We start from the raw sequence: 25,750 nt of genomic DNA, 5'->3' as shown, positions 1-25,750 counted from the left end.
GGTCTACAGGGAAGCGTGTCTGAAGTGTGTATATGTGTGTGTTAGGACTCGCTGGGCGTCTGAAGGCTCTGAAGGAGGTCTGCGTACATGCTGGAGTTCATGAAGCGAGGGAAGGAGTCTCTCTGCATGAGCACGTAGATCTGCTGCTGCGCCTCGTCAAACGTGCAGGAGGAGGGCTCCTGCATGTTGCTGTGGATCACTTCACGCACACGCGAGTCCAGGCTCACCTGGATACACAAACACAGGTAATCATGAGCCGTGTTTCCACTGAAGGAATTTTCCCTGGGAACTAGGGACTTTAGGTGTGTTTCGACCGCAGGAACCTGGGTGTAAATTAAGTTCCAGGTAAGAATTCCCCCCTCGGAAAGTTCAGTACTACTTTTTCAAAGTTCAGGAGCTTTCAGGGGCGGGACTTGGGCTCTGAACATGCTGATTGGTTGAGTTAATGCCGCATTTTGATTGGCTGACTCCACGCAGTTTGACTCTTTCATTTCAACCACCATTTTTAAAAATCTTTTGCATGCGTGCAGTAAGAAGGTGCTTTCGCGCCGGGTAGTTCTAGAGTGGTTCCCCGACAACTAATGGTTCCCTTAGGAACGTTTTCCTGGTTGCGTTCGCACCGCCAGTAGGAACTCTGAAGTGATGTAAGACACGCTTGTTGTTGTGACCTTTATTTTGACGGCACTGAGAACGCCAGAGCCTGAGCTCACAGTGTTTGCATTCTCCGTGTTCATTAGTTTACGATCTGTCTAACAGTCCTGTCTGATACGTTATCAGAAAGAACTGTTATACGAAGAAAGTAGAAAGTATATGAAAAGTTATTAGCGTTTGCCGTGTGATTGATGTCCAGTGTCGCTAGCTGAGCAGAAACACATAATCATGTTTCTCTCGGTCTCCTCAAAGTTGCATCGGATTTTCTTCTCAGAGTAAAGGTTAAGAGGTCCATCTATCACTGTTCCACATGTTCGTAGAGTTAGTTTCTGGAGTAAATATATAGGCTATAATCTGTGTGTTTACACAGCTTTTTAAAAAATGGTGGATGCTGGTGTTTCATGTGCGTTCAGCCAATCAGCGAACACTAACGTCATGGATAGTTCCTATAGCGCTGGTTTAGACCGACTCTCAAGTAGGAGTAAATTAGTTCCTCCAAAAGGAGTTCCTAGAACTAAAATCGTTAGTTCCTGCGGTGCGAACACAGCAAAACCGGGAACTTCCGCCAATAGTTCTAGAAACTATGAAAAGGTTCCACCGGTGCGAAAGCCCCTTGAGTTGTTTGCTATTCGAATCAACAATGGAGTTTAAAAAATACAACCGATGATGAGGTTCAGGCTTTATTACGCTTAAATTCAGATGAAATCCAGCGGGGACTGGAAAGTAGTGCGCCGTCCTACGCCACTGGACTATTTGCCTAATCTTCACGGTACTTTACACCGCAGTGGAAACGCAGACAGCGACAGGTCTGGAGGAAAAAGTTCCTGGGACAAATTGTTCGGGGTAATTTCAGTGGAAACCCGGCTATAGATATTCATGTTTAACAACAAAAGTATAAGCAAAAGCACAGCATAGAGTTATCATGTGGAAATGAGCTTATATATACCTCTTTAGGTGACTTTACAGAGACGTAGTCCTCGTATATTTGTTTCACCGTCTGTTCAACCGTGGTTTTGTTGGTCTCTTTCTTTAGATCCTCACAGATGAGCCAGAATTTCAGGTTTTCTTCACTAAACTCAGACTTGAGAAACTGTTGGAAGTGCGAACGACCTTGAGCACTTTTTATCAAGCGCTCGAATGACTCTCCCCAGGACTGGACCTCCTCCAGAGTGAGCTGAGGCCTAGAGGAGACGGGACATCAGGACATGTGGAACAGATCTTTACCTCTTTAAGAAGTGTTCTTTAAGAAGTTGCCAGCCAGCATTATTGATCTTTTTCACAAAACTTTCATGGACCCCAGAATATTGTGTTGTATGAATACATGAACATGCTATATATATATAAAAACAAAGAAAGAACAGATCATCTGCTTTTAAACAATAAAACAAACATTTTATTCTCAGTTCATGCATGAAAAAGGCTGATAAGAGTTAGTCCGGATGGGATTCAGAGCGATGATCAATTAGTTAATAGTTCTGTCATGACCACTCTTGGAGTGTTATGGTAATGGGAATGACAATGTTGATATGTTTCGTCTTGGCAGAGTAAAGCTGCTGCACTGCAAGTACGGTATTTTGCCAGGCTGAGCAAAGCATGGGACTTTCTACTGCCAAAATATGCTGTTGTACAATATAGCGTACATGAATTACCTATACAGATCTATACAGGTGGAGCTGGGGAGGGAGGAGGGTTTCTGAAAGCGCTGCACCGCTAAAGCTAAAGCTAATGCTAAACAGTATTTGAAGGTTGAGCAGCGAGCTCATTCTCTGTAGATCTGCTGTGTTGTCATTCAGACTCCCATAAGTGGGATGAATCAAAATTACAACCATGAGGCAAAATGAGGGTTGAAAATATTTTCATCTTCATGTTCAATATATATATTTTTTTCAAAACAAACTTTATTAACATTATAAATAAACCTCAAGGAACATTAAATAAATAAAAAGGCATGTCATGACCCATTTAAAATTCCCAAGAGGGATGTTCTTAGCGACTTCTTTTGCAATATTACATTTTTTAACTTATAACACAACTCACATCTGTTCGATATCAGCCTCCTCTTGTTCTTCTGAGATCGTCGTCATAGTTTTTTCCTCCTTAGCAGAGCGTACTGTCAGACTACACACACAAACACACATTATAAAAACATGTTTTCTGTGATGCCTGAATGTCTCCGGAGAGGCTCCTAATGAATACGAGATGTACTCCTAAGCTAAGTCTACATTAGCTTCAATGAAGTTCTTTAGCACACAGTGAAATATCTCAACCACACTAGACTTATTCTTCAGTTCACTTAAAATCCGCTGCAAAATGTTTTTTTTTTTTTTATCTGAAATGTACAGAGAATAATATGTATTATATCAAAGTTTACCTAAAGTTGTAAAAACAATGTTTTACAAAATATTAATCTTCAACGCACGTTCACAAAACAATGTCTGCTCTTGCATCAACACAACATGTATCATGGTTCTCTCATGAACGCACGTTGGAGATTAAAGGGATAGTTCACCCCTGATTTACTCTCCCTCAACTCATCCTAGGTGTAAATGATATTCTTCTTTCAGACGAATACAGTCGGAGTTATATAAAACAATGTCCTGGCTCTTCTGAGCTTTATAATGGCAGTGAATGGCCGGTTTCTGTTTTGAAATCCATAAAAGTGCATCTATCCATCATAAAAGTGCATCTATTCATGATAAAAATGCATCTATCCATCATAAAAGTGCATCTATCCATCATAAAAGTGCATCTGTCCATCATAAAAGTGCATCTATCCATCATAAAAGTGCATCTATCCATCATAAAAGTGCATCTATCCATCATAAAAGTGCATCTATTATAAAAGTGCATCTATCCATCATAAAAGTGCATCTATCCATCATAAAAGTGCATCTATTATAAAAGTGCATCTATCCATCATAAAAGTGCATCTATCTATCATAAAAGTGCATCTATCCATCATAAAAGTGCATCTATCCATCATAAAAGTGCATCTATTATAAAAGTGCATCTATCCATCATAAAAGTGCATCTATTATAAAAGTGCATCTATTCATGATAAAAATGCATCTATCCATCATAAAAGTGCATCTATCTATCATAAAAGTGCATCTATCCATCATAAAAGTGCATCTATCCATCATAAAAGTGCATCTATCCATGATAAAAGTGCATCTATCCATCATAAAAGTGCATCTATCCATGATAAAAGTGCATCTATCCATCATAAAAGTGCATCTATCCATCATAAAAGTGCATCTATCCATGATAAAAGAGCATCTATCCATCATAAAAGTGCATCTATCCATGATAAAAGTGCATCTATCCATCATAAAAGTGCATCTATCCATCATAAAAGTGCATCTGTCCATCATAAAAGTGCATCTATCCATCATAAAAGTGCATCTATCCATGATAAAAGAGCATCTATCCATCATAAAAGTGCATCTATCCATCATAAAAGTGCATCTATCCATGATAAAAGTGCATCTATCCATCATAAAAGTGCATCTATCCATCATAAAAGTGCATCTGTCCATCATAAAAGTGCATCTATCCATCATAAAAGTGCATCTGTCCATCATAAAAGTGCATCTATCCATCATAAAAGTGCATCTGTCCATCATAAAAGTGCATCTGTCCATCATAATAGTGCATTTATCCATCATAAAAGTGCATCTATCCATGATAAAAGTACATCTATCCATCATAAAGTGCATCTATCCATCATAAGTGCATCTGTCCATCATAAAAGTGCATCTGTCCATCATAAAAGTGCATCTATCCATCATAATAAGTGCATCTATTCATCATAAAAGTGCATCTATCCATCATAAAAGTGCATCTATCCATCATAATAAGTGCATCTATCCATCATAATAAGTGCATCTATCCATCATAAAGTGCATCTATCCATCATAAAAGTGCATCTGTCCATCATAAAAGTGCATCTATCCATCATAAAAGTGCATCTGTCCATCATAAAAGTGCATCTATCCATCATAAAAGTGCATCTATCCATGATAAAAGTGCATCTATCCATCATAAAGTGCATCTATTCATCATAAAAGTGCATCTATCCATCATAAAAGTGCATCTATCCATCATAAAGTGCATCTGTCCATCATAAAAGTGCATCCATCATAAAAGTGCATCTATCCATCATAAAAGTGCATCTGTCCATCATAAAAGTGCATCTATCCATCATAAAAGTGCATCTATCCATGATAAAAGTGCATCTATTCATCATAAAGTGCATCTATTCATCATAAAAGTGCATCTATCCATCATAAAAGTGCATCCATCATAAAAGTGCATCCATCATAAAAGTGCATCTATCCATCATAAAAGAGCATCTATCCATCATAAAAGAGCATCTATCCATCATAAAAGAGCATCTATCCATCATAAAAGTGCATCTATCCATCATAAAAGAGCATCTATCCATCATAAAAGTGCATCTATCCATCATAAAAGAGCATCTATCCATCATAAAAGTGCATCTATCCATGATAAAAGTGCATCTATCCATCATAAAAGTGCATCTATCCATCATAAAAGTGCATCTATCCATCATAAAAGTGCATCTATCCATCATAAAAGTGCATCTATCCATCATAAGTGCATCTGTCCATCATAAAAGTGCATCTATCCATCATAAAAGTGCATCTATCCATCATAAAGTGCATCTGTCCATCATAAAAGTGCATCTATCCATCATAATAAGTGCATCTATTCATCATAAAAGTGCATCTATCCATCATAAAAGTGCATCTATCCATCATAAAAGTGCATCTATCCATCATAAAAGTGCATCTATCCATCATAAAAGTGCATCTATCCATCATAAAAGAGCATCTATCCATCATAAAAGTGCATCTATCCATCATAAAAGTGCATCTATCCATCATAAAAGTGCATCTGTCCATCATAAAAGTGCATCTGTCCATCATAAAAGTGCATCTATCCATCATAAAAGTGCATCTATCCATCATAAAAGTGCATCTATCCATCATAAAGTGCATCTATCCATCATAAAAGTGCATCTGTCCATCATAAAAGTGCATCTATCATAAAAGTACATCTATCATCATAAAAGTGCTCCACACAGGGTTAATAAAGGACTTCTGAAGTGAAGCGATGTGTTTGTATAAGAAAAATATCCATATTTAAACTTGACTAAATTAACTAGCTTCCGGCTGACATTTTTTAATATAACTCAGATTGTGTTCGTCTGAAAGAAGAGTGTCATATACACCTAGGATGACTCGAGTAAATCATGGGCTAATGTTCAGTTTTGGGTGAACTATCCCTTTAAAGACGAGAGTTCCTCACCAGGAGCAGCTGCAGCAACAGCACCAGCAGAAGCAGCAGGCGTTCGCCGGAGTGTGTGACGAGCCCAGGGTTCGGGACGGAGTGTGTATGGAGCCGTCGGGATCCTGCGCTCCACTGGTGTGTTCAGCGCTCTTTCCCATCTCCACCAGTTCAGAGCCCATCAGCTGCAGACACAACTTTCAGCTCACCAGATGCTTTCACACAGGAGAGAAGAGGATCTGTGCAACACATTTAACACTTGTAACGCTTAATCATTCTTAATTAAATGAATCAGGCCTCAGGTGTAAGAGGCCTGCATGCCACAACACACCTGGGACACACAGCTAACACTCATATCCCCAGAGAACAATTACAACACAACACCTGAGATCAACAGATGCTGTTTACATCCACAGCCATTATTTTAGGATTATTATAATCATCATTTAGAAACTGTTTATTACGGGTTTTTTGTTGTAGTACTGATCAATGAATGCCAAATGCCTCGAAAAGGGACTGTCATGCACATAATGCCTGTTTAATTAGTCAAATCAGCTGCATCTTTCATTATGAACATTTCATTATTCATAATGGATTTCAATTTATTTATTGAATCATGATTATATGTAAACACACACTGACTGACATTCGATACATTTTTCTGTTTGTTTATTTATTATATTTGTATGTGGAATGCTGTTTGCGCGACATAAATCAGCCTATAGACGCGCCGCATGGATGCAGAATCTCATATCATATTAATACCGATTTGCCTGACAATATGCAATAATGCACACGTACATATAATTACACCAAAATAAACTCACCTTTTCACCATGTGTGTTGCAGAAAAGACGAACACACGGCTCTCGTTCTGTGCGCGCGAAGCTCTCTCACGCGCGCGCGCATGCGCGTGTCAGTCTGCTTCAGATGCTCTGGCGCGCGCATATCATCACATATGGTGTTTAGTAATAATCATTTGCAAAGTAATAATCCGAACCCTTATTAGTACGGACAGTATCATAATCTAATATATCTAACTGTTTTTTTCTTTTCTTTACATGTACTGGAATGTTTTCCCTGGGATCCCTCGACATCTGTTTACCCCCCCCCCCCCCCCAAAAAAAAAAGAAAAAAAAAAGAAATTTAGAGCCTACATCAGTTGTTCACTCGTTGGTGCAGTGCATTATGGGATTGAATGAGCGCACTCGATAACGTCCACTATGGTTTTGGACTCCTCTACAAATGGCCCTATTATAGGGTATAATATTTTCGGATTCAGCTTTGGTTTTGATTTATGGGCTTATAAGTGCATTTTTCTGTCCCTCTTGTTCCAGTGTTTCACTTCCTGTGTTTAGTTACAGTTTTTTTATTTTTGTTTCAGTAGCTGCCTTGTTTCCATAGTTACCCTCATTAGTTTCCATAGTGATTCACTGTTCACACCTGTTCCTTGTTAGCGCCTTGTTTCCAGGCCCAGGCCGATGGGAGGGTGGGCTGGAGGAAAGATAGATGGATTTAACTATATTTATAACATTTTATAACACACTCTCCATGACAAGACCATTGTTACCTTATTTTTACTTCAAATAAAATACTAACATTTTATTCAAAGTCCAGTGATAATTTGGAATGAAAACGCGATGGAAGCCTAATGTTACTATAGCAATGAATGCAACTTTAATTGCGTGGAAAGGGGCAATTAAATGCACAGAATGTGTTTTTTCATCCCATTGCGCTACTTTTCCTTCGTTTATAAAGTAAACATCACCCTAGACGTGATTGACTGTTGCGCTCGCATCTTGCCTCCATGCTTTTGCAGATCATTGTGTGTGACGCAGCTTTCTACTTTTTAAAAATACGTCTCTAGACATGCGTCTCACATTTTAAACAGCAAAAACGCGTCCTGTGTGTATAGCCAACAACTCTCTCGTTTCCTGTGAATTAATTGAAACCCAAAGTTTTATCACAGAGAGGCAAATTACTGTCTAATATGTCTGATAATGTCTTTCTACATTTGACCTTTGCTCTCAATATTATGAACTTAACAAATAAACCTTTTATTTTCTTCTTAAACTATTCTTTGAGTGTGCTTACAGAATAAATATTTCTAACAGAGCAATACTAATGCTTAAAGGGGTGGTATAATGCCCTTTTCACAAGATGTAAATAAAATAAGTCTCTGATGTCCCCAGAGTGTGTGTGTGAAGTTTTAGCTCTAAATACTCCACAGATATTTTTATATAGCATGTTAAAGTAGTCACTTTTGGAGGGTGAGCAAAAACGCACTGTTTTGTGCCTTTTCCTTTAAATGCAAATGAGCTGCTGCTCCCGGCACAGGGGGCGGAGCTTCACGAGCTTGTGTCCTTTTACCTCACACACACACACACTGAACATTTCAAAAACTTTTAGCCTTTTATGTTTAAACCAAAGTCAGAATGATGGAGAGACTCAAGAAGAAGTGACATGTAGAAGCAACAGGACATTTCTGAATGGTTAGTTGATGAATTTATGAAGATTGTGTGTAGTTATCTTCTAGTCATTGATTAGCATATTCTGTCATGATAATCTATAAATCGCGTTCCCGGGTTTATGTAAATTTTAGGGTTGGTGATGTCACAAACCCGTGAAGAAGCTCATTGTAGTTCCTTCCAGCCGTTTGTTGTAGTCCTTAACCCTGTAAGACCCACGGTTGCAAATTTACAACATCACTTTTAACAATTCAGAAAAAATGCCTGCAAATGTTTTTTTCTCTCAAAACCACATTTACATAGTTAATGGGTCCTATTGTTTGTCCTCACAATGCTATTGGATAGAAGAAGTGTTTATAGGTTCGGTCATCTGGCTATGAACTCACTCTACCTGCAAACTTCCCGCTGAGCTCATCTCCTTTTTTTGCATGACTGGATTTGTCAGGATTAAAGTAAGTAAAATTGTTTAAATATTTTTTTGGGTGTTTATTTCAATGTCTAGAACATGTACATATTTAGTTATTTTGGAAAACTTTCATCAAATTTGATTTAGAGCTTGTTATGTCTATGTTGTAATTCTACAACGTTGGGTCAGAGTGGTAGTCAAAATAGCCTGTGCACCTTACACATTACATAAGGACACTGCACTTTTCAAATGATCACAAATTGAAAAAAAAAAAAAATGTAGTAGAAATGTAGTGATTCATTGTAACTAAGCTCTAAATGTGTTTTTCTGTTAATTGTTTTACTTAGTTTAGCTTAGACCATTATTAAACACGTGAATAAATTGTATGGGATATTTGGAACTTCAGCATCTATAGCAGTATTTGAAACTCCCTGTATCTTTGTAGTTTTTTGTTTGTTTTTTAACTTCTAAATGATCCTGAGCCATTTTTTCTCAGTGTTGCCCAAGCAGCAGTTAGTAGCATTAGGAGATAGAAAAACAGATTCTGAATGTTCTGGAATTCTTGGGAATTTCTGTTGCATTGTCCGGACAGGTGCAAATGGTCTTGAATGTGAACCTGTAAGTGCTCTGGGGGGATGCATGTGTTCCTTTAGTATGATAAGTAGAGAGCATAATAGGCTGCAATAGACAGTATTGTTTGAATGTAGTAAAATGTTGATTATCACTTCATTGAAATTATAATACTTATGGGCATGCTAATGGAAATGTTGATTATCACTTCATTGAAATTATAATACTTATGGGCATGCTAATGGGAATACTTAGATTTCTACCCACATGGTCTACCACCCTGTCTATTCTTTCAGTTTATCTACTACAATGTAAGACCCATATGTATTATTCACATATTTAACTTCATTATTTTTTACTTTTTCCATTTCAGAATGCCACCAGCGCAGAAAGGTCTTTTATGATGGATACACAAACACACTGTGTAGCAAGTGCAATGTTCGCCTGTGCTTAACAGATGAAAAAAAACTGTTTTAGGGACTATCACTGCAAGTGAACACAGACTGCCTTCAAACCACAGTTTTTTTTTTTTTTTTACGAAAAGTTTTGTAAATATTTTTTTTCCAATATTTTTTATTAATAAATGCTTATTCATAAAACTATGATTGTTGTGTGGTTATTACTCATGATATATACTGTTATGGGGCTAAGTAAGCAATCAACCCTGCAAATGAATGCTTAAATGTTCTGTATATCTGTTCAGACAAAGTGAGTACAAACACAGAAGTTCTGCTCCCAACAATGGCCAACGTTGCAAATTTACAACATTTTCCTAAAAACTTACTAAAACGTAAAAAATCGGAAAACGCTTTCATTTCTACATCAGAGGCCTCCTAAAACAATATCTGGGAGGTCAAAAAAATTTTTGCTCATTTTTTTCTATATTTGGGTATTACAGGGTTAAAAGGCGATTTTTTTTTAAAATCAAATATCTCCCTTTGCTCTGAACTTTGAGCGCTGTAACTTTGCAGATGTTGTTTATGCTCAAACAGCAACATTACACACTCACTAAAGTTAGAAAAGTCAAATCATAATCAACCAGCCCTTTAAGTACATATAGTCATAGTTCTTTTTATTGTTTCTTTCATTCTTTCTTCAAGACCTTTATTCAGTCAGAACAATTCTTCAGAATTCTATCTAATGATGTCCACTTCTCTCCTCAGCTGCACAGAAGAACAAAATAATGAAGCACCGTAGAGAGAATGTGTGAACTCAAGAGAGCTGTGAACTCAAGTTTCTTACAGAAAAAAATAAAATAAAATTATAAATAAAACAAACAAAACAACAACACAGAAGGTCTGAGAGCCAAATGAGCAAAAGTTTTAGCCACAACTAGTCTTGGATGAACCGAACATGTTTTCCAGAGCACTGTACAAACCTTTCCCAGTTTATTTCCTCTAGTTTGGATTGTGAACACTGAAGCAACAAAGATAATCATAGTGCATACTAGCGGAAGAAGTGTACAAAATGTGTCCCAACATAGCAAGTCATTTTCTGTCCAAACTAAACGCCAAACTGCTCGTATATTGGGCCGAAAGTCACACTCGTATGATATAAATGAGGGGTGGGTAACATGATAAAAACAGAAACCGATCAATGGACCAAATGTTGTTGCTTCTCAGTCTCAGCGGCAGGCTTGGACAAAACACTGAACATGTTGATGAGCTGTTATCACATTACACCTGGTGTTACATCAAAACATTCTTGAAAATTACTATTAATTCTAAAGAATCAGTTCTCAGACTTAAGATAATTGATAACCTTCGACATGATATCTAGATAATGACGATACTTTCATAAACACTAAACAGATAAACCCCTTAAAGTGTATATTAATACATTTATGTTCATTTGAGTTGCATGCTTTTTTAATACCGGTTGCGTGTGAATGACATTGTGGTAGCCGAGTGATACAAAAATAACAGTCTATACATAGTTTTGTCAGTCCCACAGGTTTTGCTATTGTACTGAAGAGTCTGCTATAACACCACCTTCAGATGGATAAGAATTAATTATTTTAATCTCTAATCTGTCCTTCCAAGAACATGGATGAGAAACCAAAGTGAATTTGTGGAATGGTTCACCCAAGCGTCCCTGCAACTACACAAACCACAATACAGTCCAGATCAGGGGAGATTACACCGAGGGACGGGTCATCGTTAGTAATGCCAGATTCCAGTCCAGTGCTCTTCCTCAAACAGACGAGGATCCTCATCGTCCTCGAACTCCAGATCTCCTCTGACCAATGAAGTGATTCCGTCCTTGTGAAGTGAAACACAACTGGAAGAGTGGTGAACCTTAATGAAGGGTTCTGCTGGGAATATCGACCGTAACTAATAGAATTGATTCATATTTAATTGTTTTATTATAAACTTTTCTCAAATATCTGACGGCTACCTGGGGATTGCTTCTACTCATCTTTCTCTACTATGACTTCTCCGTGAAGAACCCTCCTCCTCTGACGCAGCATGTGGAAGAAGAGCTGAGGAAACACTGGGAGAGAAGCACACAACGTCACTTCATCGGGACAAACTTTTGTGTTGGCTTCACAAAGCCATATTAAAGTCTGAAAGTTTTAAAAGCTCTGAATTTAGTGAAGTGGAAAGGGAAAGAACGACATTGCTAGCATGAATTAGCATATTGTTAACATGAATTAACATGTGGGTAGCATGTATGATCATGTTTTGCTAACATGTTTTTAGTATTAATAAGCATGTTGCTTGCATGAATTATCATGTTTTTACTAGCAAGTTAACACATTTCTAACATGTCTTTGCATTTTGTTAACATGAATTAACATGTTGTTAACATTAATTATTTTGCATTTTACTATCATTTAACATGTTTTAACATTTCTAGCATGTTTTCACATGTTGCTAACATGAATTATCATGTTTTGCTAGCGTGTTTTAACAGGTTGTTAGTATTAATTAGCATTTCCTAGCATGTTTTAGCATTTTGCTAACATGAAATACAATGTTTTAACATAACTAACATTAATTAACATGTTTTAACACATTGCTAACATGAATTAGCACATTGCTAACATGAATTAACAAATTGCTAGTATGTTTTAGCAGTTTGCTATAATGTTTTAGCACATTGGTAACATAAAAAGACCTTAATCTAATCAGAAAATCAGCCTTGGCTTCCAAAGCTTTAACACCATCCCACAAGTTTATCTACACTAAAATCAAATCACTGCAAGCAGCAATCATAACAGAGATACTGTAATTCACATAGTACTCAGCAAAAGAGCACTCAGTACGTTTGATGTCGAGTCAGACAAAATGGCAATGATCTCGCACTTAATCGTGCCACTAGGTGAAAGAACGAAACATCATGCAAAAGCAATAGTTTATAGTTATCAATGCAACTGTAGACACTCAAGTCATGCTCAGTTTATCCAGAGAAAGTGTAGCAGGATTAGACAGTAGCACAGGTTGTTAGTATTAATTAGCATGTTTTAACATTGCTAACATGAATTAGCACACTGCTAGCATTATTTAACGTGTTGGTAGCATGAATTAACATGTTGATAGTATGTTTTGTCAGTTGGCTTGCATGTTTTAACACATTGCTAACATGAATTTAAAACATTGCTAGCATGATTTAACATGCTGCTAGCATGAATTAAAATGTTGCTAGTATGTTTTATCAGTTGGCTAACATGTTTTAGCACGTTGCTAGCATTAATTAGCACATTGCTAACATGAATTTAACACATTGCTAGCATGATTTAACATGCTGCTAGCATGAATTAAAATGTTGCTAGTATGTTTTATCAGTTGGCTAGCATGTTTTAGCACGTTGCTAGCATTAATTAGCACATTGCTAGCATGATAGATGAAACAGAAATATTCGAATGGTAAATAAGCTTAAATAAGTATCAGCTGGTCTTGTGCTTCATTGAGTTCTTACATGGGATGTAGGACAGCATGACGATGATCAGGAAGTAGTAGTAGTCAAAGGACACGTTGTATTTGTTGGGAAGCCTGAGGGAGAACATGCCTGATCTCCGGACATACGGTAAGGCAGCTTGTATGGTCAGCAGTTCACCAACGACTCCCAGGGGGTACATGACAATAAACATGTTATACCTGAGGAAAACAGGAGATAAGAAAAAGACAAAACAGGAAAATAAATGCGACATCACACATTTTAACCGCACAAACACACACATCAACAATTATTATGTAACTCAGTGTTGGGGAAAGTTATTAATATTGCGAGACACATGCATATTGGCTGGTCCTGGTCCACCGACGTAACAGGCAGGTTACGTGGCAGTTTGATACTCGCTCAGAATCACTGGTTTACAAACAAATGATTCGCAAAGGTCTTCAAAGCAGTATTTCGAAACTACAGAACTCCAGGATCAGGGTTGGTAACCGCTGTTTTGGAGAATTAGCAGTGTTGGGGAAAGTTACTTTTAAAAGTAATCTGTTACAATATTGCGTTACTTCCTAAAAATGTAACTACTTGCTTTACTCAGTTACTTTTAAAAGGGTTGAGGTCAGGACTCTGAAGGCCAGTCCAGTTCCTCATCCATGTGTTTATGGTCCTTCTTTGGGTGAATGCACTGGAGCGCAGTCATGCTGGAACTGGAACATTCCCAAACTCTTCCAACACAGTTGGGAGCATGAAACTGTCCAAAATGCCTTGGTCTGCTGAAGCATTAAGAGTTCCTTTCACTGGAACTAAGGGGCCAAGCCTGAAAAACAACCCCACACCATAAACCCCCCTCCACCAAACTTTACACTGGGCACAATGCAGTCAGGCAAGCACAGTTCTCCTGGCACCCGCTAAACCCGGACTCACAGAAACCCGGCAGACAGAGAAGCGTGATTCGTCACTCCAGAGAACACGTCTCCACTGCTCTAGAGTCCAGTGTCTGTTGACTCTGCAGAAAGTTGGCGACTTCGGCGCACAGTGTGAGCCTCAGCATGACCCGCTCTGGGACTTTACGTGGCCTACCACTTGAGTTGCTGTTGTTCCCAATTGCACCCACTTTGTTATAATACCACTAACAGTTGACCGTGAAATATTTAGTAGTGAGGAAATTTCACGAATGGTGAATCACGAACCACACTTGGGTTCACTGAGCTCCTGAGAGCGACCCGTTCTGACACAGATGTGTGTAGAAGCGTCTGCATAACTAGTGCTGGATTTATACAACTGTAGCCTTGGAAGTGTTTGAACACCTGAATTAAATAATTTGGAGGGTTGGCAATATAGTGCCAATGGCACATAGAGAATAACAGTGACAAGACACAGATAATTAAAATATGTAGAAATATAAAACTACACATTATAAAAAACAGACAATGTGTATTTACAGTATGTTATATACAAATGTAAGGGAATAGTAAGTGTTATGGTGTGTTAAATAAATATGAGTATAATTAGTGTCCGTCAGCAGTCGTGAGCGGGGAATGTGACATGACATTGTACAGAAAATCAAAAATGCTTATATTTTGAGACTGTTGAGGTTTTATGGGGGTCACAAAAAGGAGTGGGTGGATTTTTATTATTATAGGGTGGTTGTGTTCCCACACTGCAAACACACATTTATGTTCAAACACCATTTAAAAGTGAACTTTGCATAATAGGTCCCCTTCAAAAAAGGCCACAAAATTAAATGTTAGTTGATCAATGAAATCATTTTAGGAGTCTGAGCTCATTTCTACTACAAGAGCTGAAATAAGACCTCAGCTGTGTCTGAAATCACACACTCTCTTGAGAAGGTACTTATTTTGAATAAGTAATTAATTTGAAACCAGTAAACAATATGAATGTAATCCAGATATACTACATCCGGCATGTTGTTACTAGGGGTGTAACGAGACCCTCATGTCACGATTTAATACATATCACGATACTGAAGTCACGATACAATGTTATTGCGATACTCCAAGACATATGATAAAAGGTTAACAAAAAATGAACCTTTGATTAAAATGGGTAAATTTGGTATTTCATGGTGTGTGTAAATGAATATTCTTGGACTTGGTGCTGAAACCCAAAGCACAGGACAATAGAGACGCCAGAATAACATATTAATGATTCTAAAGCTGAAAATACAGAATTATTTTAGACGAATATGCTTGCGCGCTGTCATGGACTAGATATATTTAAAATAATGTTGTCACTTTTTACTGGTAACATCTGGCATTATCAGGACCCACAAATATCCACCCATTGCATTATTATACATTACATTCAACATTATATATAGTAGTTTAATGTAGTACTGACACTAAAACTCTGAAAACATGATGTGTTTTCTCGCACAGTAATTTTCGTTTTGGGTGAACAATCCACGATACATATTGTTGCATTTTTGAATTTCGATATTTTGTGACATGATAATTGTTACACCCCTAGTTGTTACTGTTGCGTCGCTTCACTGTCGTTCATAAATCCTCTCCCGTGGCCTTATGGGATAGAAAAGTGTCCGTCGGAAGAACACTTCAGAATCTCACCGGAAGTAGTAGAGAGGACTGAGTCCAGAGACTGTTTTACGAGTACTTTGAATTTAAACACTTTTTTTGCCACGCAGTTTTTCACCCACTATAGAGTAGTCAAGCAACTCAGGGCTTGAATTTCGGCGCGGGATTGCGGGTATTGCGCATATTTTTTATCATTCCCGCAGGTCTCCCATTTATAATGCGGGAAATTCCCGCAAACATTGATTCACTTTAGCATGTAGGTTGTATTAGTAAATGAATCCACACAGATTATAAAATCAAATCAGTCATTTTAAAACTGTCTGCGAGACGCAATTTCACAAACAGCGTGAGTGATTCAGCGGCGCTGCGTCTTATATCTCTCGTCTCTCAAAATGGGTTACACAAGGCAATCGTTAAGCGCGCAGCAGGCGGCGATACTCTCGCTTTTCGGGAGTCGGGATACACGGAATTGTCACTTGCATAATCGGGCCAGCATTGCATCACGAGTAACTAAAGTTTACCATTTGCACGTCTTTTTAAGTCTCACCAGTTTAATCATTCACGCGATTTTAAACTCTTCGGTAGCTACTTGCGCGCTGTCTGAGAGATATTTTTTCTCTGCACACATACATAGAGTAAAACCGCCTCACACACAGCTCGCGGGTAACAAAAGTTATTTTTCGTGGATTACATCGCTTTAACAGTCAAAAACATAAGAAAATTATGTCAATTTCGGTCTTGAGTATCCTCTAAACACAGTCGGTTATGTCTTAAATAAGCATAAAGCGCACGTGACCGTATAATGAAAACAGGATCCGTGCACTAGCTCTTAAAGGGACAGCAGCCATATGTGTCTGTGATTAATTTGGTTTTCAAAACAACAAAACATAGCTTTCATTTTAAGGAATCAGGATTAATAGCCAATGTATTTAATTTAGTCAGGACTAAAATACTACCCAGTGTTATTTTACATTTGATTACTTTATTCAGTCTCTGTAGTATTTCTGAATACTAGTTTTAGACCTAAGCAAAAACTTTTCTCTTTTTTTCTCTTTATTGGTATGTGCTACTTTTTTTCAATTTAATTCAAAGATTGAAATCAAGCTTCCTTGAGTTGTGTAAATTCTTTAGAACAAAATTACCCCATTGTAAAAATGCAATGAGTAATCATACATAGGCGAGATAAATGTAATTAAAAAAAAAAGTCTAAACTCCCCCCTCAAATTAAAAATCCCCCCCCCCATAAGAATCACCTAAGGGGGGATTTCCCCCCCAATTTCCAAAATGAAATTCAGGCCCTGCGGAGGTGACAGTAACTGTAAGTGTTTTGAATCTTTTTCTCATTTGATTTAAGTGCAGTTGTAGTCACTAGGAAATAGTGTTTGTTAACCCTAACAGCTGACGATTTTGCCACATTCTTCATAAATAAAACAACCACCATAAGCGGCCAATTTACCAATCCACAAACTGACACACACATCTTACCAGCTGACACACATATTCTACCCTCCTTTTCTCTACTTTCAGAGGCAGAAATCTCCAAACTCGCCCCACCACCTGTCCGCTTGATCCTATTCCCACTAACCTACTTCAAGCTAGGGCTGTGTATTGGCAAGAATCTGGCGATACGATACGTATCACGATACATGGGTCACGATTCAATATATTGCAATATATTTCGATACTGTGTATAAGGCGATATATTGGGATTTTTTTTTTAAAGTAGGACTATTATTTTAGAAAAAGTAATATTTAAAAAAAGACATGATGTGCATAAAAGTCAAAGAAGTTTACTTTAGGTAAACAATTCAGTTCACAGAAAAATCAAACTACCAGTTTGGTATTGTGGTTCACAGGTTCTTAGTGAGCAAATTTTTATATTTCTCAAGTAGGCCATAATAAAAGAAAATACATAGCCCCTGTCACAATACAAAACAACAACGTGAACTGGACAAAAATGAATGAAAGTGAACAAAATGAATGTGTCATATAGGCCTATTGAAATCAGGTTTTTATGTGATAAAAGATTTTAAAAGAACTGGACGCGCGAATGAGGCGAATTAGCGTCTGCCGTGCTAAACGCCTCATTTGCGCCACAGGACCTCCAGACGCGCGTAAACACGTCTTTGCATTGACTTAACATTGAAATCACTCGCGCCAGACGCTCTATTCGCGTTTGGTGTGAACGCAGCTTCACGGTGCGCGTCCACTACAGCTGCAAAACTACGCTCGGTGCCGCTGGCAACGCTGTAACGTCTCCGCTTTGGGGTGTGTCTGTTACGAGTGTGTTTTTTTTTTCAACACACGGACAGTATAATCATCATGCACGCGATTACATTTAGAAATAGACAAGCTTTGTTTCCAAATGCACCAAGCAAAGATCCTTTCAATTTTATAAACCCAGCCAATATAATAAAAATAAACACATCCAAAATAAAATCTTTAACATATAAATAAACAACTGCAAAGCGTCTAATTTGTAAACAAAATGATTTACGCACTAAATCCATCATAAACTGCCGACCGCGTTTTTCTCTTGATATTTGCATAAAGTCGAAAACTGCCCAACCTTTTGACGCTCTCAGTCGCTCTCAACGCTTTCTCCGGTCCGCTGTCAATCCCAAAATGCACTGCTGAGCGTGAAGCTCGACTTCCATAGGAATGAATTGAAAACGCTCGCTCCGCTCGCTCTGTGCCAGTGGACACGCACCGTTCGGCGAGCCTTTTAAACAACATAAACGTGAACCACTGTCTAACCATGAATATTTTTGGACGTAAAAAAAAAAAAATATCGATATTGCGTTTTTGAAAATCGATACAGTATTGTAAAATAAAATATCGCGATACTCATGTGTATCGATTTTTTCTTACAGCCCTACTTCAAGCCATTTCATCCTCAGTTGTACCCACACTCACACACATCACAAACACCTCTCTTCACACTGGTAGCTTTCCCACAGCATTTAAGCAGGCTCAGGTAACCCCACTGCTTAAGAAACCCAGTCTAAATTACAGATCGGTATCCCTTCTTCCATTCGTCGCGAAAACACTTGAATGAGTTTTTTTCAACCAGATCTCTTCCGTTCTTACACAGAACAACCTCCTGGACAACAACCAGTCTGGTTTCAAAAGCGGACACTCAACTGAGACTGCCCTGCTCTCGGTAACTGAAGCTCTGAGACTGGCAAGAGCAGCCTCCCAATCCTCAGTCCTCATCCTGCTGGATCTGCTGCCTTTGACACAGTTAACCACCAGATCCTCCTGTCAATCCTAAAGATGAAGAGCATCTCGGGAACCGCACTCCAATGGTTCAAGACTTACCTCTCAGAAAGTCCTTCAGGGTTTCGTGGAGGGGTGAGGTGTCTAAGACCCATCATCTAGCTACTGGAGTGCCTCAGGGCTCAGTGCTGGGACCGCTTCTCTTCTCCATCTACATGACATCACTAGGATCTGTGATTCAGAAACATGGTTTATCCCATCACTGCTACGCTGATGACACACAACTCTACCTCTCATTCCAGCCTGACGATCCGACGGTAGCAGATCGTATCTCAGCCTGACAGACATTTACTGCTGGATGAAGGACCACCACCTTCAACTCAACCTAAACCTAAAGTTGCTTGAAGCCCCTGCCAACCCAACAATACACCACAACTTCACCATTCAGCTAGACTCGTCATCCATAACTCCAACGAGGTCAGCTACGAACCTTGGAGTTGTGATTGATGATCAGTTGAACTTCACAGACCACATTGCTAGAACTGCCCGGTCCTGCAGATTTGCCTTGTACAACATTAGGAGGATCAGGCCCTTCTTATCAGAACATGCTACTCAACTCCTTGTCCAAGCGCCAGTTGCCGCTCGCATCAAATTCAAGTCACTGACGTTTGCCAACAGAACAACCACTGGCTCTGCTCCCTTTTCCCTAAATTCATTCAGACTTACATGTCATCCAGAAACTTGCGCTCCGCAAGTGAACGCCATCTTGTGGTGCATCATCTCAAAGAGGCACAAAATCTCTTTCTGGACTGTTCCCTGCTGGTGGAATGATCTAACTCAACCAGAGCGGCTGAGTCCGGGGACATTTTCTAGAAACGCCTGAAGACGCATCTTTTTCGGCAACACCTGATCCATTAATACTAACACTTTGTCTTCTATATTTATTATCTTAAAAAAAAAAGATTAAACTGGGAAGGGTCATAGCACTTGCACATTTGTTGTCCTATTGTTAGTTTAAATGCTTCTAATGTTCTCATTTGTAAGTCGCTTTGGATAAAAGCGTCTGCTAAATGAATAAATGTAATGTAATGTAAAGTATGCGATTTCGGACGCAGCCATACTGTGAAACTCTAAAGCATGTGCTTGTGAGTATCAGCATGCTCAATAAACCACACCGTGCAGTGTCTCGAGTACCTGGCCCACTTGATGAAGTACGGCAGATGGTGGATCAGGTTGAACGTGTAGAAAGAGTAGCGAGTGATCTCTGTAACCGTCCACACCACTAAGAACAAGATCACACTCTCCTCGTTCTGAATCTTAGCATGCATTTCAAATGAAAGAAAACAATATTTAAAATTGAACAGCCCATTTAGAGATTGGCGAACAGTGAAAATGTCCCATAATTCCCATTGGGAACATTATTAGTTGAAGTCCTCATCATGCACACCGACCTGTCTGATGCTGTTTGTAATAAACCAGACCATGAATATCCGAGAACATACTTGGACCCCAGTCACAATTACAGATGTCCGCACAATTCCTTTAACACACCAAAAACAACACCTGAAAAATATCTTTATATACCTGGAATCAAATATGTTAGCACTGCACTTTAAAATATAGTACATACCAATTGCACAGTGTCCGATCTGAAATAAAAACAGCCGAAGCGTATGAAAAAGAAATGAAGATAGATCAGAACACAGATATAAGCATGCTAAAAGACTCAACTGATGTTTCTTGTCTTTTTTACCCAGTCCCATAAATTGTTGAACATCATTGCAAAAAAAATGGTATATAGTTAATTAATGAGGCTATTATTGATTACCTAATAACTACGTCAGTCCTAAATGTGATATTACATACTGATTAGTTAATCATGTTTCCATATTAGTGAAGCTGAAGTGTTAATGTAGTCCTACTCATTAGTCCTGCATATTTACCTATTAATGACAGACCAGTATTTTGAAGTGTTACTGATTTTTGTAGTAAAAATAAAATAAAATGCCAAATGTGTGTCTTATTTATTTGAATATTTATTTTTTGTGTGGCGCTTGGTAAATACATTTATTAATAAAAAAAATACAGTAATTATAATTGGTTATAAATGAGTTTAAATCCCAGATACTTGTAAGACACTCAAATAAATCACCAGTTTTCACTCAGTTATCAAAATGAATCGTGAAATTACTTCTATGAAATGACCATAGACTTGTGGATTGGCCCTTTCTGAAGTGATTTAGTCGCTTACTTTTGTTTGGAACATCAAGTGTATGCCTCTATCTAAAGGACATTTTATGTCGCAACAAGGGAATATAGGGATTTTTCCCTCTAAATCGGCCGCTTTAGTTTGTGGTGTTCCTCAGGGCTCGATTTTGGGACCACTATTATTTTCCCTATACATGCCCTCTTTTGAGTTCTGTTTGTTGGAAGTACAGTACCTAGTCAGTCAGTTTTATTTACCAGTGAGTTTAGATAATTAGACAACGCTTGCAGTTAAAGGGCGCAAAAGTGCTGTTTGATATTATCCCTAAATAAAACAGGGCGAGTGATGATGAGGAAAGATTCGGGCTAATAGAATGTGCCACTCAAAAACTGGTTTATTTCTATTGTGGTTACGGAAGACTTTAAGCAAGAGGAAACTTTTTCAAGAGGAAAAGTTATTTTTTTTTAAAAGAAGAAAAAACATTTCCTGAGAATACCTCATTCAGCAATTGTTAATACATAGTAAAACGGTAAGAAATGGGTTCAGAGAAGGTTTTTCCACAGGAGAGGGTTTTAATTTTTTTTCGAGATGGTGTTGATTGACTAATAGACATAAATATACTGCAACACTGGAAAATAAAATAAAGTAAAGGTTTATATCACATATCATGATGGTTAAAGGCATTTGATCTTACCTCCAATAGTGCAAATGTCTGGAAACATTTGAGTGTCCTTGCTATATGTTTGTACAAGCCTTTATGGGATCCTTTCTGAAGGTAAAAGCGGACCATGGAAACAGCCAGTACAAGCCACCTGCAATAAACCATCACATACAACGTCTATAGAAGTGACATTCAGTTAACCGGCAAACTCAACTAGTCACCAAACATGACACTCACAGTGCATTATGGGCATTATATAGTTGTTGAGAGCACATGGGTTGTGCACTTCTCACTGCAATGCATTATGGGACTGCACTAGATATTCTCCACCGTGATTTTGGAAATGATTACAAAATGGCTGACAATGGAAAAAGAGCACCATATAAGGGCTTGTCTTGTTTTCTTAGACAAATAATAGATATTTAACTAAAGATCCATAGTAAAAAGTATTTAATCACTTAAGCCACACTTACATGCATTTAAGTCATTGCATAGGAGAAAAAATATAAAACTAAGTGGCATTTATATTAAAGAGAGTTTGCACTAGCATATATTGGGGCAAATCATTTAACAAAAAAAAAATAAAAAATACTTAAATGATTTTGACTTAACAATAAGGTGTGTCGTTTTAAAACCACTGTATGATTTTCTGTCAAACATTAGTGGAACGTTTCCGTAGTTCATGTTACCATCAGAACACATGTGAGCTTGACAGGAAGTGACTTCATCTACTGATTTGTTTTTTGTTTTTATCTGTGCCTTAAGTTTAAAAAAAGATTTGGTGAAAGAAATACATAAATGAAGAAAAAGGCAAAATATTAAATGTAATGACTGTACATTGACTGAGTAATCCACTGTTTTGTAGAGAGGGTCAAAATGACAATTTTTACATGAGATTTGGAGCCAAATTTCAGCGGAGTAAAAAAAGACTTTAGAAAGATGACAGCATCATTATGTTATTTTCACATAGAGATTAGTAGGTCTATTCCTGAAATCTGTTGACTTTAGCAATATTAGTTTCATTATATGCCAACGGTGACCGTTCAAAGATGGGGAAAAAGCACTTCTTGTGTTTTATGCCCCAGGTTTGCATGCCTGTAAATCAAGAAGTATTAAAGATCTCTTAATATCCTTTCAGATTCTGGTTCTTGATAAAGTTGTCTTTTGCTATCTTCATTTTAAAGGCTCTGTATGGTTCAACGCCAGAGATGTGGAGATCTAAATGTGGCTCCGCGAGTAAATTGGTCAACTGTGCACATTTTCAGTGGTCAAGAGCCAGATGCAGTTCACTGGGCACACAGCCGATGCTTTTTATTTAAAGGAGGAATATCTGAACAACAAATATTGTTGGAACTAGAATGTATCTCGTTTTTTGACTATCAACACAATTGCATAGAATATACCTGAGTGCCATAAATATTGTTTTTCCAAAGTTTGCGTGCCTGTAACTGGATCTGTTGAGATATCTCAATATCCTTCTATTCTAATTCTTAATAAACTTTCTTTTTGGAATCTCAATATGTAAGTAGTAGTTAATAACTGCCACGTGTTATGATACAGTGTATTTGAACTCTTGCCTACTTCAGAAGCTTCATGATCAAAATCCTTTCATTCAAATGGGTTAGGAAACTGATTCAACACTGAAACTGATTCAAATATAAATACACTTTTGAGAGCAAGTTAATGTGCCTCAACTTGACAATTTCTGTGTATTTTTGGCACTCAGAGAAGTGTGTTGACTTGTATGCAATAGTTTTGACATTTCTAATTTCCACAATCCACATTATTTATTCTTCCCTTTAAATAAAAAGCATCGGCTGTGTGCCCAGTGAACTGCATCTGGCTCTTGACCACTGAAAATGAGCACAATTGACCAATTTACTCGCGGAGCCACATTTAGATCTCCACATCTCTAGCGTTGAACCATACAGAGCCTTTAAAATGAAGATAGCAAAAGACAACTTTATCAAGAACCAGAATCTGAAAGGATATTAAGATATCTTTAATACTTCTTGATTTACAGGCATGCAAACCTGGGGCATAAAACACAAGAAGTGCTTTTTTTATTGCTATATTGCTAAAGTCAACAGATTTCAGTAATAGACCTACTAATCTCTGTGTGAAAATAACATGATGCTTTTTTTAACCTTGGTTGATTTGACATGGAATGACCCTTTAATGTAATTTCTGCTGAAACTTGTATGTCATGTAATAAAATATATTTATTGCACATTTGTAATGGCGAAGTTGCGATTTAGGCTGCATGTGCTTAAGTATGTTAGTCAAAACATCACAATAAGTGTACTTAAGCATGACGGAAAATTATTAAAACACAATGATATAAAATTTAATTTGACATTAGTACAAAGTCAACTTTATAAAGGAGAAAGTAAGTGTATTTTCATGAAGTAGCCTACATTTCAGATGTTCATTGATAGGCTTTTTTTCCTCACAGAAAAATATTAAAAAATTGTACTACAAGGACAAACCATTCAAAACAAGGTAACACTTTATTTTAAGGAGTCTGTGTTACAGTGTAATTATACATTTAAGTACTGAGTAATAATAATTAACTACATTACTTACTATAAGGTAAGTTGCATCATGTAATTATGTATAATTCATCGTTAGTGCTACAGGAATTGTAACGTGAAACAAGGACACCGTAAAATAAAGTGTTACTGGTAACACTTTACAATACGGTTCATTAGTTAACATGAACTGAGAATGAACAATACTTCTTGAGCATTTATTAATCTTAGTTAATATTAATTTCAACATTTATTAATACATTATTAAAATCAAAGGTTGTATTTGTTAACATTAGTTAATGCACTGTGATCTAACATGACGAACAATGAACAGCTTTAACTAACATTAACAAAGATTAACAAATACTGTAACAAATGTAGGCTATCGCTCATTGTTAGTTCATGTTAGTTAATACATTAAATAATGACAATGAACCTTATTGTAAAGTGTTACCCAACAGAATTAAGCGCATTGTTTTTCACAAGAATCGAGAAGTTTACACTGGATGAAATCGCGCTGAAGTGAATTACGGTTTCGTGATTTTTATCGTGCATTTTTATTCTTCTTTGTTGAATTTCGCCAGTCGAGCGAGTTCTAAACATATCGCGGTGACGCGCGCGGATCCCTATTAGGAAACACTGAGCTTCGGTTTCTGAGAGGAATATCCCAGTATAACCAACAGCTGACCACTATAGAACACCACTAACAGTTGCACCAGTGCGGGTTTAATGCAACAGTCGGTAACACTTTATTTTACAGTGTCCTTGTTACATACTTACCAAAGTAATAACAGTAAATTATGCATTATTACATAACCTAAACCCAATCATAATCCTACCCTATCCCTAGAGTAAGTGCATGTAGTTAATTAATATTACTAAGTACTTTAATGTATAATTACACTGTAACAATGACAGTGCAACCCAATAGTCTCTCTTAGAGCTTTAAAAGTAGCTTTAAGTAACAACCAGTCGAGTGATTTACAATGCGGCGAAACTATAAACAGACACACGAGTGTATTCAGAGACACACGAGTGTATTCAGTGAGTAAAAGCAGCTCAAAGCGATCTGTTACCCGGCTGTCATGGCGATGTTGTAGAAGGTGAGCCATGCCGTGGCGATTGTGCCTTTTGTTCTCTTCTTGTTGTTGGTTTGTTTCTCCTCGACAGACCCGTCCTCCTCTCCGGACGCCATGACACCACACGCACGAGCCTCGCGCGTGCACAGCTGGAGACTCGTGGGGGTGGGGGGGTCTCCTGTTCAGTCATGCAC

The 25,750-nt window shown here is 37.7% G+C and overlaps 2 protein-coding genes across 2 annotated transcripts; both read right to left on the bottom strand.

Annotated features, from left to right (window-relative positions):
* Positions 1-41: 41 nt before the first annotated feature.
* Positions 42-11,623, bottom strand: LOC308685978 (regulator of G-protein signaling 20-like; the record flags this gene model as incomplete). Its single annotated transcript, XM_081358153.1, has 5 exons — positions 42-227; positions 1,598-1,832; positions 2,689-2,769; positions 5,986-6,149; positions 11,519-11,623. 5 exons carry the CDS (start codon positions 11,621-11,623, stop codon positions 42-44), a joined length of 771 nt encoding a protein of 256 aa, XP_081214279.1.
* hacd1 (3-hydroxyacyl-CoA dehydratase 1) lies at positions 10,460-25,750 on the bottom strand. The gene is made up of 8 exons (XM_081347750.1): positions 25,554-25,750; positions 21,980-22,097; positions 20,710-20,728; positions 20,531-20,619; positions 20,274-20,395; positions 13,330-13,508; positions 11,806-11,901; positions 10,460-11,688 (listed from the first exon to the last, which is right to left on the bottom strand). Exons 1-7 carry the CDS (start codon positions 25,670-25,672, stop codon positions 11,819-11,821), a joined length of 729 nt encoding a protein of 242 aa, XP_081203876.1. The 5' UTR covers positions 25,673-25,750; the 3' UTR covers positions 10,460-11,688; positions 11,806-11,818.

Source organism: Scardinius erythrophthalmus (genome assembly GCF_964197995.2).
Source record: "Scardinius erythrophthalmus genome assembly, chromosome: 2".
Lineage (NCBI taxonomy): Eukaryota > Metazoa > Chordata > Actinopteri > Cypriniformes > Leuciscidae > Scardinius > Scardinius erythrophthalmus.
The sequence above is the reverse complement of the archived record's forward strand: the minus strand, read 5'-3'. Positions and strand labels throughout refer to the sequence as shown.

Bases quoted from the DNA above. Each gene is read 5' to 3' on its own strand.
- hacd1 (XM_081347750.1), bottom strand. From the start codon at position 25,672: ATGGCGTCCGGAGAGGAGGACGGGTCTGTCGAGGAGAAACAAACCAAC. The intron at 22,098-25,553 runs GTAACAGATCGC...GGTTTATTGCAG, and splicing joins AACATCGCCATGACAGCCGG to GTGGCTTGTACTGGCTGTTT. The intron at 13,509-20,273 runs GTACTCGAGACA...TGTTTTCCTCAG, and splicing joins TACTTCATCAAGTGGGCCAG to GTATAACATGTTTATTGTCA.